Source organism: Pipistrellus hanaki (genome assembly GCF_964339955.1).
Source record: "Pipistrellus hanaki genome assembly, chromosome: 4".
Classification (NCBI taxonomy): domain Eukaryota; kingdom Metazoa; phylum Chordata; class Mammalia; order Chiroptera; family Vespertilionidae; genus Pipistrellus; species Pipistrellus hanaki.
Window position 1 is genome coordinate 76,797,263 of NC_140506.1, and position 13,844 is coordinate 76,811,106.

The following is a 13,844-nucleotide window of genomic DNA, read 5'->3' on the forward strand; positions in this document are numbered from 1 at the left end:
CAAATAATGGGATCTTGTCAACAGGGACTTTAGGGGAGGACCTGGATATTTGTTTTTTTAAATGTTTGGAGCTTCTGAATAGCTCTTTGAGAGTAGGTATTTTATTGTTTCCAGGTTCTAATAATTAGGAATGGTCATGGTGGTGGGTGTGTGTGTATGGAAGTAAGGTGGTATTGAGGATTTGCAGGGGCTAAAAGGAAGGTATCAAGATTTTCCGACAGTGGTTCATTTTTGTTTTTTCTTACTCTTTATTATCTCACTTCTGCTTTCATAACTACCCTCTATGACATGACCTGGTTGTTGTCACTCTAAATCTGCAGGTCATGTGATATTAAAAAATTATATGCTTTTTGCAGAATTTGGTGAAGGTTAGTGTTGCCTCTCTCCCTCCTTTCTAAACCCTCTCATTAACTAAGCCCTCCATTAGGCATAAAATCCTAGAAGGAGGGTTTGGGGCATGAGAAGGGCTGAGTGGAAATTTCCTCTGAAAGCTGCTGGGCCCTGCAGGTGCTGAGAGGATGTGGCCGTGGCTGGTCTGCAGTGTCGGGCATATTTGACGCCAGCACATTCCTTAGGTCATGGCAGGGGTTTCCTTCCATTCAGCACATTTCCCACCTGGCTCTAGGTCAGCTTTTAACCCGTGTGTGGTTTTATAAATGATGTGGGGCTAAGTGACACAATTAACCTGTGCAGCCAGCATCTTTCATCCGTCTGCTCCAAGCCATCTTGATGATTGCCAAACTCTTTGTTCTATTAGAAACTAGAGGCCCAGCATGTGATTGAAATTGCATGAGGAGGCACCCTGCGGATGAGCCAGGACCTGTGCCTAACTCACAGCATCCCCTGCCCCCCCTGCCTGTATCTGAGGTTGCTAGGGCAGCTTGGGCAGGCCCCCCTGCCTCTGTCTCCATCTCTGCTTCAGGCCTCACCTGCGCACAACCTCCTCCTGTCTGGTTGTGACCTGTTATGGAGTCCTGGCCTAATTTGCATATTACCTCTTTATACTATATTTTCACCCCCCATTTTCAGGTGCATGCATCAACCAGCATGGGGCCAGGCCGAGGCTCTGTGTTGCTCACCACTGCACAGGGATGTGTGTGTACCAGTGTTCCTTTGGCCCTGAGAGTGGCCTTTCTGACCTTCTCTGTCACAGAGGCATGAAATCTAAGAGCATTTTCTGAAACCACATGCTTGGCAACCTGAAAAAGGACCCAGGTTCTAAGTCCACTTCTGACCATCTTCAGCAGCCTTAGGAACATTCTTTGTCTTTGTTGGGCCTCCTCTTTGTATCTACTAAAGGTGGCTGCGGCTACTATAAGGAGCAAATTAAAAAATCTTCCAAGAAAATCTCCAGGAAGTATAACATTAATAATATAAGGCATGTCATTTTGAATAAATCCGCAATTTGAAAATTTATAGACAGTTTGTTCCAAAGGCACTTCAAGCACATAACAATGATTCATGTCTCTGGGAACTGCAAATGCTGCATGAACAGTTTGGTTAATGGGCAAAAGTGTACTTCCAGTATTTTTGGTTCTGGCAGGAGCCCACATCCAGAGATCATTAGTCATCGTGTTGTTTTCTAGGACAGAATTCTACAGAGAATGACCATGTGTTATGGACTAAATGTTTGTGTTCCCCCCTCAAATTCACATGTTGCAGCCCTACTCAACATTGTGATAGTATTAGGAGGTGGGAGCCTTTGGAAGGTGATTAAGTTTGGATGAGGTCACCAGGATGGGGCCCCTGATGGGATTAGTGCCCTTATAAGAGGAGGAAGAGACACCAAAACTTGCTTTCTCTCCACCATGTGAGGACACAGTTAGAAGGCAGGTGTCTAGAACTCAGGAGGAGGGCCCTCACCAAGAATCAAATCTGCCAGCCCCTTGTTTTTGGACTTACCAGCCTCCAGAACTGTGAGAAATAGAAGTTTGTTGTTTAAACCACTGTATCTATGGTATTTTGTTATTGAAGCATGAACAGACTAAGAAATCATGGAAAAATTTAAAACATGATCCTATAAAGATGGTTGAAAGAGCAGATATGTCTAGCTTGGAAATAAGATATGAGAACAGGTCATAATAATGTCTTTTAAATTTTTTTAAATTACAGGAAAATGTAATTATATGCACAATAGATATAGACAAGAGCAATAAGATAACTGTGTAAAAGAAACTGGGCAATGCATTTTTGAAATTTTATCTATGTGAGCTGTAAAATAGGAATGCCCAGCTCTGCAAAGTGGTGAGGAGGAATACAGCACAAGCTGGGTGGCCCTCTCGCTGGAATTTCTGCCTTGGATCCCAGAGGCCCAGCCAGCTGAATTCTTCTTTCTTCCAGCCCAGGATCCTAACCTGGACTCCAGGTGTAATATTGGTCTTAGACTTAGGGAACACTGTACTCTGTTCTCTTTCACCAAGTGGAACTCTGATGGCTTCATTCAGAGTATTAAGACTAACATAACCTTTGGACATCATGTCTGGAAACACTGAGAATGTCAAAATCGTTCTAATGTAGATGGCAACAAATGTCAAGATCACAGTGCTAATATATGAAATAGAGAATCAATAAGGATTCGACCTGAGTTCATGAAGCAATGCTTTATCCATCTTGGATGTCTCTAGGAGATTACTGTTTCAACACAGGAACATGGTAATATATTTGGCCAGCCCCGCTAGCAATACACTCATTCATTGATTTTTTTCCTCTCATTTATTTGCTCACTTTGCTCATTTGGCCATTCATTCATGGTACAACATGTATGAGGTGCTTACTATGTGCCAGAGCACATATAAGACACAAAGATGTCTTCCTAGTTGCAGAGGCCTGTGCTCCTGTGAGTGAGCAGTCTATGAGCAATGCTGAGGCTGAGATTTCTGCCCAGGAGCAGCATCTAACTTTCTGGGTAGGATCGTGTTCAGAGGGAGTTGCAGGGTTGTGTGAGTAGAAAGGATGGCTGGCAGCTGCACCGAGGGGCAGTGGCTTGAGAAGCATCAGAAGAGAGTGGGGTCTCTAAAGCAGAGGATGCTGCAGAAGGGGGAGGTGGAGGCTGAGGCTGGGCCGGGAGTCAACTAATGAGTAACTTTGCATATTACAGGAAGAGTTTTGGATTTCTCTTCCATAGGCAGCAGGAATGCACTAATGAACTTTAACCAGGCAGCCATCAGATCTGCATGCAAGAAAGCTCACTGTGAAGATAATGTTAGCAGTCAACTGCAGTAACTTTAAGAAAAAGATGAGTTGAGCTTGAATCTCAGTGGTGGCAGATATGAATTACTAGTAAGCTAATTGAAATATCTACGTTTAACACAAATGCATATAGTTAATATGTTTAATGTAAATATTGTACATATGCTATATATTATAAAAAAAAGTGCTTAGATAGGCTTTGTATCCAGTGGATATTTGTCAGTTCAATTATCACTAACACTGTATCCAAAATGGTGCTCTCCCCTCCCTCTTCCAGCAATATTTATGGGCTCTTTTTCTGTCCCATCGATCTGCCTGTCATTTCCTGTTCCATTACCTCAGTATCTTCATTATTAGAGCTTTTCGCTATGTTTTACTAGCCAGCAGGGTAAGTCCCTTCATGGCCCCTCTTCAAGCATTTCTCAGATGTCCTATTTATCTCCATCATCAGGCTGGCTTCCTCGGAAAGGCAGACCTGGAGGTTGGCCAGGAATAAACCTGGAATTATTGCTCACTATGAAGCTTATGGCTGTGATGTCCCGATTGTCCATACCTGTCATCAACCTCCACATGCTTTAACATCGTGGGATGTCCCTGGGACTCGGGCCTTCAGGAGGAGTCAGGACTTCCTGTAGAGATCAGCTATCATGTGTTTGTTCACCTGAAGACAGCCGTGTGGCATGATGGACTCTCTGGCTGTGTGTGTGTGCATGTGCATGCATGTGTGGATGCATATGAGAGAGAGAGAGAGAGAGAGAGAGAGAGAGAGAGAGAGAGAGAGAGAGAGAGAGAGAGGAGGTTGTCTTTCCCCATGCTGGGCTGTGGCTGCTGAGATGCTGAGATGAGGGGGAGCTTCCTGAGTAGACAAGGTGCCCCCAGGTTGCATTTGGTGCGTCTCTCTCTCTTCCGGAGTTTGTGTGTTTGTTGTGAATACCATCTTTATTTCTGAAAGAGTAATGCCAGCTACACTGTGACCCTGGGAAAACTTATTATATTGTGTGAAGGGAGGTGGGAAGGCAGCTTGGAGTTGATTTAGAACCTTCACTCTTTACTTTTTCCACCACTATGGCGCCTTCAGAACTTGGGTCCAACCGAAGGCAGATGTGGGCAGCATGATTGACTCTTGCTGAGCAGGTGTCAAGCACATGCACCTCCCAGGCCCCAGGCCCCGTGGGACAGAGCTGCTCCGTCATCCACGTGTGATGCTGTGCAGAGAATAGGTGTTGACTCGACTGAGCTGGAAAGGAATTTCTAAAATTCTGAAAGTGGAGGTTCTTTTTGTTACTTAAGGTTTGGAAAGTTGCATGATTATTTGAGAAAAAAATTTTTTAGAGCCTCACCTCCCAGCATATATGTAAAATCACCTCTCTATCACCATGCCACTTTATTAATTGCTTTATGTCCTAACCTAATATGGGATAGGGCAATTCCCCATTTTTATTCTTTTACAAAAAATGTCTACATTTTATTACCTCTGTGTTTGTGTAGGTTAATTTTAGAATCTGTTCTTATGTTTAAAAAAATCCCATTTGGAATTACATTAAACCCATACATAACATTTTGTTATAAGTTTCGTTTAATGTCATTTTGTTATAAGGTTGATGAAATGTCATAGGAAATTAACTCTTGTTTATTTCAATTAGCCTGTGGTCAAATTGGTTTTGTTATATGTGGTTTCCCTTAAAGACACAGAGCCTATCTCTGACTTTAAGTGAGAGCTTAATTTTGTATCATCATAACATTGTTTCTTTTCATTCAAAAACATCCCTCTCACTGCCAATTTATATAGCGTATTTTCCGGCGTATAAGACGACCCCCTAATTTTACAGTTAAAACATAGGTTTAGGCCTATATTCGCTGTATAAGACTACCCCCCACTTCCAAGGCAACACCAGTTCTTTTTTTTAATAGACCGCCTCTCTGACTCTGGCCAATCTGAGCAGGCTTTTTACTAGAACACAGTGTAGCTTCGGGTAAAGAACATGTATAATTTGCATGCATAAAAAGCCTGCTTGGATTGGCTGAGTTAGAGAGGCGGTCTATTAAAAGAAAGAACTGGTGTTGCCTCGGAAGTGGGGGGTAGTCTTATACAGCGAATGTAGGCATAAACCTATGTTTTAACTGTAAAATTAGGGGGTCGTCTTATACACCGGAAAATACGGTATATACTAGAGGTCCAGTGCACGAAACTCATGCACTGAGGGAGGGGTGTCCCTCAACCCAGCCTATACCCTCTCCAATCTGGGACTGCTGGCCCCTAACTACTTGCCTGCCTGCCTGCTGATAGCCCCTTAACCACTCCCTTGCCAGCCTGATTGACACCTAACTGCTCCCCTGACATCCCAATCACCCCCAACTGCCCTTCCCTGCAGGCCTGGTGCTCCTCAACTGCCCTCCTCTGTCATCTTGTGGCAGCCATCATGTGATGACGTGGGGGCACCCATCTTGTTACACATGGAGGTGGCCATCTTGTGACATGAGGGTGTGAGGGTCAATTTGCATATCACCTCTTTGTTATATAGGATTCCACTTAGTAAAATTTTATAATTTTCTTTCTATGGTTCAAGTTATGTATATTTTACATTCTGTATTCTGGTTTGTTATGGCTGGGATACAAAACACTATTAGCATGTGAGCCTCTTCATGCCCCAAGCACCCTGCACTTTTAGTGCCCTGGAAGCACCTGCTTCACTGACGTGGCCATTTCCTGGGTCTCAGGCACCTGTCCCGCTGCCAAGTCAGATGGCCTCAGTCAGGCTGGCTTTGTCTGTGACGTTCATCAGTGCAGACATTCTTCTTCTTTTTGAGTATAAATATGCTAGAATATGTCCTTTTACCCACTCCTCTTCTCCTACTAGATGTTTTTTTTTTTTTTTTTTTCCTCTTCTGGATTTTTAATTTTCTTTCTCAATCTCATTTTGTAACAAATGTTCCCAAATTCATTCTCCAGATTTTATCTCTTGTCATCCATATACTCGACAGTTTTTAATGTGTCAGGCACCGGGTGACCATATCCCTGCCCATAAGGAGAATACCTAGAAGTCTTCCCACGGGGCTGGGAAGATGTTGTATCTGTCAGGTTCCTGCAGGAAACAGATGGCACACTCAGAGGGGTGAGTGAAGAGATTTAGCCAAACATTATAAAAGTTTGGAGCAGAGTTCAGGGGAATCAACAAGGAATGACAAAGAATGGTGAATTTCTCTAGGGCTGGCAACAGAGGAGGGCTGATGGGACCACAGGAGGGAGCAGGTGGCATAACAGGGGCTTAGCTGTGACCCTGGGTTGACCCTGGGGGAGGGCCATCTGATTGAGCTGGAAAAATGCAGCCTCTGCTATACCAGTGCCCAGTCTGGAGGGAGCTGGGGGAATAAACACCCCGACCTCTCTCTCTTTCTACCCATCAATCTCCTTAAGGTGTTACCTGTTGGTTGAACCCTGCCCAAAGCAAGGGAACCTTGATGTTGTCTATACAGGTCTCTTCTGCTGGGGCATGCAGCGGGGGAAAAAGGTGGAGTGGGTAAGGAGAGAAACATGAAGAATATTCACTGTAGGTGCTACGGGATGACTGACCTCAATTTACCGTTCTTCATTTTATCCTCAGCTTCTTGTCCAATAACTCCCCTCGGCTCTGCAGCCTTCAGCTAAAACAACTCAGGAGGCAGTGCCTGATGTGGAAGAGGGAATCATGAGTCCTCCCAGGCCTGCTGCCAGGCAGCTACCTCATTCTCTTCCCTCTTTCCCTCTTTGCTTCTTCTTCTTCCCTTTGCCAAATATGACTTTCACGCCTACAAGTTCATTTGGTCTGCAGCGGCTGCCACAGCTTCTGGCCAAAGAGCAAAGGGTGCTTTCAGAAAAGAAGGTTCCCTGGTCCAGGAGGCATCCGAACCTGCTCTGGGTGGCAAGTTTTCCAGTGAAATGAGCCCTGCTGGTGAATTTGAACTCTTATGTATCTTTGCCAAAGGTTTCTTGGACCCGCTAAGTAAACACATTAAAATGCCAGTAAAAATTTTTGCTGCTTTGTTGAACCTTTCTGGCGGGTTAAATTGGGGGGAAAATGGGAACACGTAGACCACAAAACACATAATTCGTAGTTGTCATATTGCACTGTGAGGAGTGATCTTTTTGAGGCTCCTAAGTGGGTGCCTTTCACACTGGAGGAAATAATGACACAGGAAGGCAAAAAGCATCTCACTGGGAACCATCATTCCCTGTGTGTCCTTGGTGGGAAGCACGCTTTCCTAATCCTCATTCCTATGCCATTTATAACAAATCCCCTCTCCGGCCTCCTGGCCTGCATTGGAAAGGCTGCTGCTGGGAGCGTACTGGGCAATCTCAGCTGAGATGCATTTTAGCTCTGAGGGGACATTTAATGACTTGGATTGGAAGTTGTCTCTTTAGACTGGACAAAAGAAATGCTATTATGATATCAAGGGAAGAAAAGGATGTGCCAAAAACCACACGGATGAAATAAGAAGAAAAATCAGATGTTTTCCACTGGAACTGCTGAGTTAAGTTGAAGGCCAATCTGCCCTGTTCCAATAGTTTCCTTCCTTGGCTCCTGGGCTCCTTGCTGGCAAGAAAACCACAAAAGGCTGCCCTGTGGCTTGTGAGCAAAGGCAGCAGGTACTGGGAAGGAAAAGAGAAACCCAAGGTGAATGAATAGAAATATATAAAACAAGGAGAAAAACCCACTGTCAGTGGTCTGTTATATCTCCCCCGCCACCCAGTCCCCATTCCCCGTTCACCATTGGGCGATCTGAGCCTGCCAGCCAGGAAAAGGGGCCGAGAGGTGGTCAGTGCACCTCATAGTGACTGGTTAAGCAGTCATTCTGGTTGTTCTGCTGTTAGAGTCAATTTGCATATTATCCTTTTATTATATAGGATAGTTCACAGATTGTTTGAATCACATATATGTCAGATAATCTTACCTAATAATAGACAAACATGTAAATTGACCGTACCTCTGCTATCCCCACAGCCAATCAGAGTGAGTATGCAAATTAGAAGGCCAAGATGGCAGATGCCCAGCTACTCCAGGTGCAGAGTGGCTGGTGGGCCAGCATGCCTGCTATAAGAGGGAGGGCTGAGGGTAAAGGAATCGATAGTGCTGCAGTGAAGACAAGACTACAGACTTCCGCATCTGCAGTGAAGACAAAATGGCTTGAGTCTGCAGCAAAGACAAAGAAGGCAGACTCTGGCTGAAGCAAAGGCCTGTGTCCCAGATGCCAGAGGAAAACCAGTGCTGGAAGCCAAAGGAAGAAAGGCTTATTGCACAAATCTCTTCATGCAGTGGGCCTCTAGTAATTATATAATTTTCCTGAACTTACAATCTTTCATTTACCATTCATCATATGTTTTAATTCTGGGTTCTTCTTTCCTACAGAATTTCCTGGATATAGTGTGTGTGTGTGTGTGTGTGTGTGTGTGTGTGTGTGTGTTTGAAGGTTGGAAAGAACATATCATTCTGTCTCTATTATTTCTGGACAATCAAATAATTCATCTTTCTGAACCTCCATTTCTTCATTTCTGAATTCATCATGGTCATATCTATCCTGCATGTCTAATAGAAAAATGGATATAAACACATTGAAAACAATGAAAGCCTAAACAATCCCCATCACTGGGTGGAGAAAGAGTGGTCAAATCGATTTATGAAGATAAGCAGGAAGCTTTACCATTTGATCTATATTGAGACGTTTCTGTACTGTAATTCTTTAAGTCTCAGTTCCTTGAAGTCTTGAGCTTCCAATGAAAGTTTGATGACAGAACATGCCTATAGAGCAGAGAAGAAATAAGCTTTGAGGTATGTGATTCCTACCCTAGATTTGGTCCAAGTGTGCATGAGGAGCATGGTCAGATAACACTTCCTGAGTGATGTCTGTCCTTCTCTTTCTTGCTGCTCAGCATTCCCCCCACCCTTTATCATGGCTACCGTCCCCACCCCCACATGCTGATGGCACCAAGTCCAAATTTCTGTCATCTGAACTTCCATTCTTCTGTGTTCCACTGAGCATCTGATCCTATGTGAATGCTCCATGGTTGCCCCATATTCAAAACACAGAGAATGCAACTCCTCAAACTTACTTCTGAAAGTTTTTAAGGTTCATCCATGTTGTAGCATATATCACTCTTTTATTCTTTTGTATTGCCAAATAATATCACATTGTATGGAGTTTTTGTGTAGGCATATATTTTCATTTCTTTTAGACATATACCTCGTAATGGACTTGCTGGATCATATGGTAAGTATGTTTAGCATTTTGAAGAACTGCCAAACTATTTTCCAAAGTACCTGCACCATTCTACATCCCCCTAGTAATGTCGTTTTAAAACCCAACTCAGATATTTATACTCGACATGGGAAGAGTTCTTGTAGGTTTTTTGAGTATGGTGAAGGTGATGTTATTGAAATTGCACATTAATGTGGAACAAGAAATTAAAGACCAGGAAGCTGGTAGAAGGTGCTGCAGTAATCAAATCCTCACTTCCTGATGTCTGTATTGGGATGGTGGCAGGCAGGAAAATATCAGGGTTCCCAAAGAACATAGTGGACAGTGGAGATGATTCTCAGGCAGAAAAATAATTTTCACCTAAGTTCAACTCTGAGATATTCGCTCAACCTTTGCTTTCTAATCTTGATATTTCAGAAAATAAATACTTGTTTGTAGAGAAGCAGGAAAGGGATGAATACAAGTCTTGCCATTATGTGATAGAGGACCATGTGACTGGCGCAGATCTGTGAGTCTGTGATTTACATGGAATTCCTTAGAAGTTGCATCCTCCTAGGCTAAGTGGGCTGCCCACTGTGAAGGCTGAGGTAACCATCTACAACCCTAGTCCATGTTTTTCCTACCAGTGGCAGCAGTGAGACTTTTGTGGATATAGTTCTCTGTGTGTGTGCGTGTGCGTGTGCGTGTCCTCGTGTATAGTGTGTGTGTGTGTGTGTGTGTGTGTGTGTGTACTGAGTAGCTTGAGCATTTGAAATAGCCAAAGGGAATGAGAGTTCTTAGCAGCAAGTTTTCTAGCTGAGTAGTAAAACCCCCCATAGCTCTAGGACTTAAAAATTGCCCATGAAGCTGTTCATCGTGTGATGGGACAATAGTTGTAAAGCTGCCACCATCCGGGAACTTGCAGTTGCTCAGTGAGGCTTGTTACTGGGGCCTCCTACTCTACTTGGCACAGTTATCACCCTTATGGTTTTTTTCCGCTGTAATTTATTCTCAAGCATTTTGTATTTCCTTTGCCATTTAGATGAAATTTAAATAAAACCTTTAGGTAAAGAACCATGTCAGGTTGTTACACACATTAAACTCACAATAAAAGCAATCTGTATATCGCTCTTTGTTCAAATGAAGTAAAAACACCTGCATTTTTGCAGTTTTCTGTTACCAGCTCTTCTTATCTAGTGTTATATGGGGTGTCTCTGGGCCTTCCTAGCCTTGTTGTAATAGCCCCTTGTAGAGAGGAAAATAGGCATGAATAATAGCCCCCATTCTGTCCCATTTCCTGTGTCCCCCTTGGTTACTACTCTAGGCAGTCTCTTTTATAGACTCCAGCTCTCAAAAAGGGAGAGGGTAACCAGACCTAAACCCACAATTTGCCCATCCTCTCAGTTCTTACTGTAGATGTGCTCAGAGCATATTCCCAAGACTGATCAAATAGAACATAACTCTTTCCATGACAGGTAATGTTAGAATTTCCATTGAAGCTGCACCTGAGCTTGAGTGACATATCATGATTCAGTGGTTTTCAAATAATTCTTTTTTCCCTCCTTTTTCTAGGCTTATCCAAATCTCTTGGGCTCATCGAAGGTTATGGAGGGCGGGGCAAAGGGGGCCTTCCTGCTACCCTTTCCCCAGCTGAAGAGGAAAAAGCCAAGGGACCCCATGAAAAGTATGGCTACAATTCCTACCTCAGTGAAAAAATCTCGCTGGATCGTTCCATTCCGGATTATCGTCCCACCAAGTAAGTTCTGGTCCAGTCATTCAGAGGAGACCCCTTGATCCTATGGGTGGACAAAGACCCCAGCCTGTGGCATTTTCTGATGTCATTTGTAACTAGTGAGGGAGCTTTTATCTCACTCTGCTCCTCAACCAGCAAACTGAGTACTGTGGATTGTGAAATATTAGCTAAATAAAACATTTGGTTTGTATAAAAGCAACCCAGAAACATATAGAAATGTCTGCAATACAAAAAGTTTTCAATAAAAATCGGAAATCACCATGATCTCATTACATAGAGACAGCAACTGGTAAACTCTGTCTTCAAGTCTATTTTCTCTACAGATTATGAGAATATGATATATTGTTTTACCTCTTTTTTTTTCATTTAACATTATTTCATGAGCATTTTCTGATGTTACTAGCTATGATCATTATTTCCATTGCTTGGGACTTTGATTTTTCATTATTATAAATAACACTTAGATGACTAGCTTCCCATTCAAGTCTTTATGTGTATTGATTAGATATTTATTGTCTTAATTCACATTTCTAAAAGTATATTCCTTAGATCACATTGTAGGAATATTTTTTGCAGGCTCTAGACACATATTGTGATGTTCCCCTCCAAAAAGTTTATAGCAACCTCTACTCCTTTTAGAATTTTATTTGACCCTTCCAAAATAGGGTGCTGCCATTTAAAAAATGCCTTGCCAAGCTGATAGATGAGGAAGTACACCCACAACTGTTTCTATTCTTTTGTCTGAGATTCTTACCATTTAAACCACATGTGTCAAACACAAGGCCCGCGGGCCAAATCCAGCCCGCCAGGCCTTGCAATGTGGCCCGCACCGCGCTGTCATCACTGCACTCCGCTGTCAGTTTATGACATTGTCAGTTTATGACTGTTCAGTAAACCATTCGGCCCGCGATTTAGGCTGGATTTTAGATTTTGGCCCCTTCTCTGATTGAGTTCGACACCCCTAATTTAAACAGTTTGTTCGGCATCTTGATTGTCTTATGAAAGTTCTTTTTTTCTATGCCCTCAGATTTAAGAATTATTTGTTTTCTCCTTGTGAAATAGAGAAAAGAAATTGCTCATAGAATCAGGATGCTGGAGGAAAACCTATTTTCTAAGCGGGAGTCTGCCTTGGCCTCTCAAAAAGATTCCTCGTTTCCGGTTAGGTTTGCAGTGTCTCTCTTTTTCTATTCAGAGTGCGGCCTTGTTTTGAGCAGATTATTTCTTTTTTCAAATGGGTTTTGTACAAATCAGTTAAGTATCCTGTTTGCTGAGAAAAATAGATTTGAGATAAAGAAAATTATCTTAAATGGATTTAAAATTGCAGGATTCACCATAGAACCTGTTAACTCTCTCTCCCTGCCTAATAAGCATATATTCATTTGAATAACTAGGAATAATATACATCACCTCTGTTGGAAGCTGTTTTGTATTCCTGGACTTTGGCTCTTAAAAACATCTGGCTGTTTTCATTTTCTGGTACTCTCTGATTAGCCTTCCTTATTTGGACTTTGGCAAATAAACAGAGTCCTGTTTTTTTTCACTCCTGTAAGAATAAAAATGTCTCCAACGTGAAGCTACTGGAAATGGGTCAGTTGAACAAATATTAGTGAGCACCTATTATGTGCCAGATGTTTTTCTCCACACGAGATAGAGGCAGGACATTGGATAAGACACAGTCCTTGCATACTTACTATTTGTCTAGGGAGGGAGACAGATGTGCAGGCAGATTAATTCAGCACAATATGGTCTATATGGTGTGTATCAGGCCAGTGATATACATAGCATGCACAGGGAGGATATGGGAAAGATTCCTGCTTAAGATGATGCCTGAGCTTAATTTTGAAGGACTAATAAAGATTGGAAAATTGAAGAATGGAGAGGGATAAGGGAAGACCAGGCAAGGGAACTGCAAGATCAGAGTTTGGGGTGCAAATAAAAATATGGTGTGCTCAGGGAAGAATGTATGGGTCCATAGTGCTCTGTAGTGTAGCATAGTGGCTTGAGCATGCCACTTGTTTCTTATCACTCCTGAAATTTCACTAATAATAAAGGACTAGAGAAAATGGCAATCCCTAAGGGACAACTAATTTTCATTCTTCTTATGGCCAAATAATATTCCTGTGTGTGTGTGTGTATGTGTGTGTGTGTGTGTGATATTATTTTTCTATTCACCTATCAATGGACACTTAGGTTTTTATCTTGGCTATTATAAATGATGCTGCAATGGGCATGAGGGTGCATACATCTTTTTGAATTAGTGTTTGGGTTTCTTTCAGTAAATACCCAGAAGTGGAATATCTGGGTCATATGGTGGTTCTATTTTGCTTTTTGAAGCACATTTATACTGTTTTCCATAGTGCCTGCACCAATTTACATCCCCACCAACAGTGCACAAGGGTTACCTTTTCTCCACATCCTTTTTATTCCTTGTCTTTTAAAAAATAGCCATTCTAACAGGTGTGAAGTGATATCTCATTATGGTTTTGATTTGCATTTCCCTGATGATTAGTTATAATTGAGCATCTTTTCAGGTACCTCTTGGCCATCTGTACATCTTCTTTGGAAAAATTCAGATCCTCTGTTCATTTTTAAATCAGATATTTTGTGTTTGCTATTGAATTGTGGGACTTTTTAAAATATATTTTGGAAATTAACATCTTATCAGATATATGGTTTGCTATTACAATAGTTT

The 13,844-nt window shown here is 42.4% G+C and overlaps 1 protein-coding gene across 1 annotated transcript in view; it reads left to right on the forward strand.

The window, feature by feature from the left end:
- Positions 1-13,844, forward strand: part of GALNT17 (polypeptide N-acetylgalactosaminyltransferase 17) — a 395,934-nt gene that overhangs the window by 130,744 nt on the left and 251,346 nt on the right. Inside the window, exon 2 of the mRNA XM_084880693.1 lies at positions 10,972-11,155. Coding sequence (XP_084736819.1) covers positions 10,972-11,155 — 184 coding nt within the window. The remainder of the gene's footprint in view (positions 1-10,971; positions 11,156-13,844) is intronic.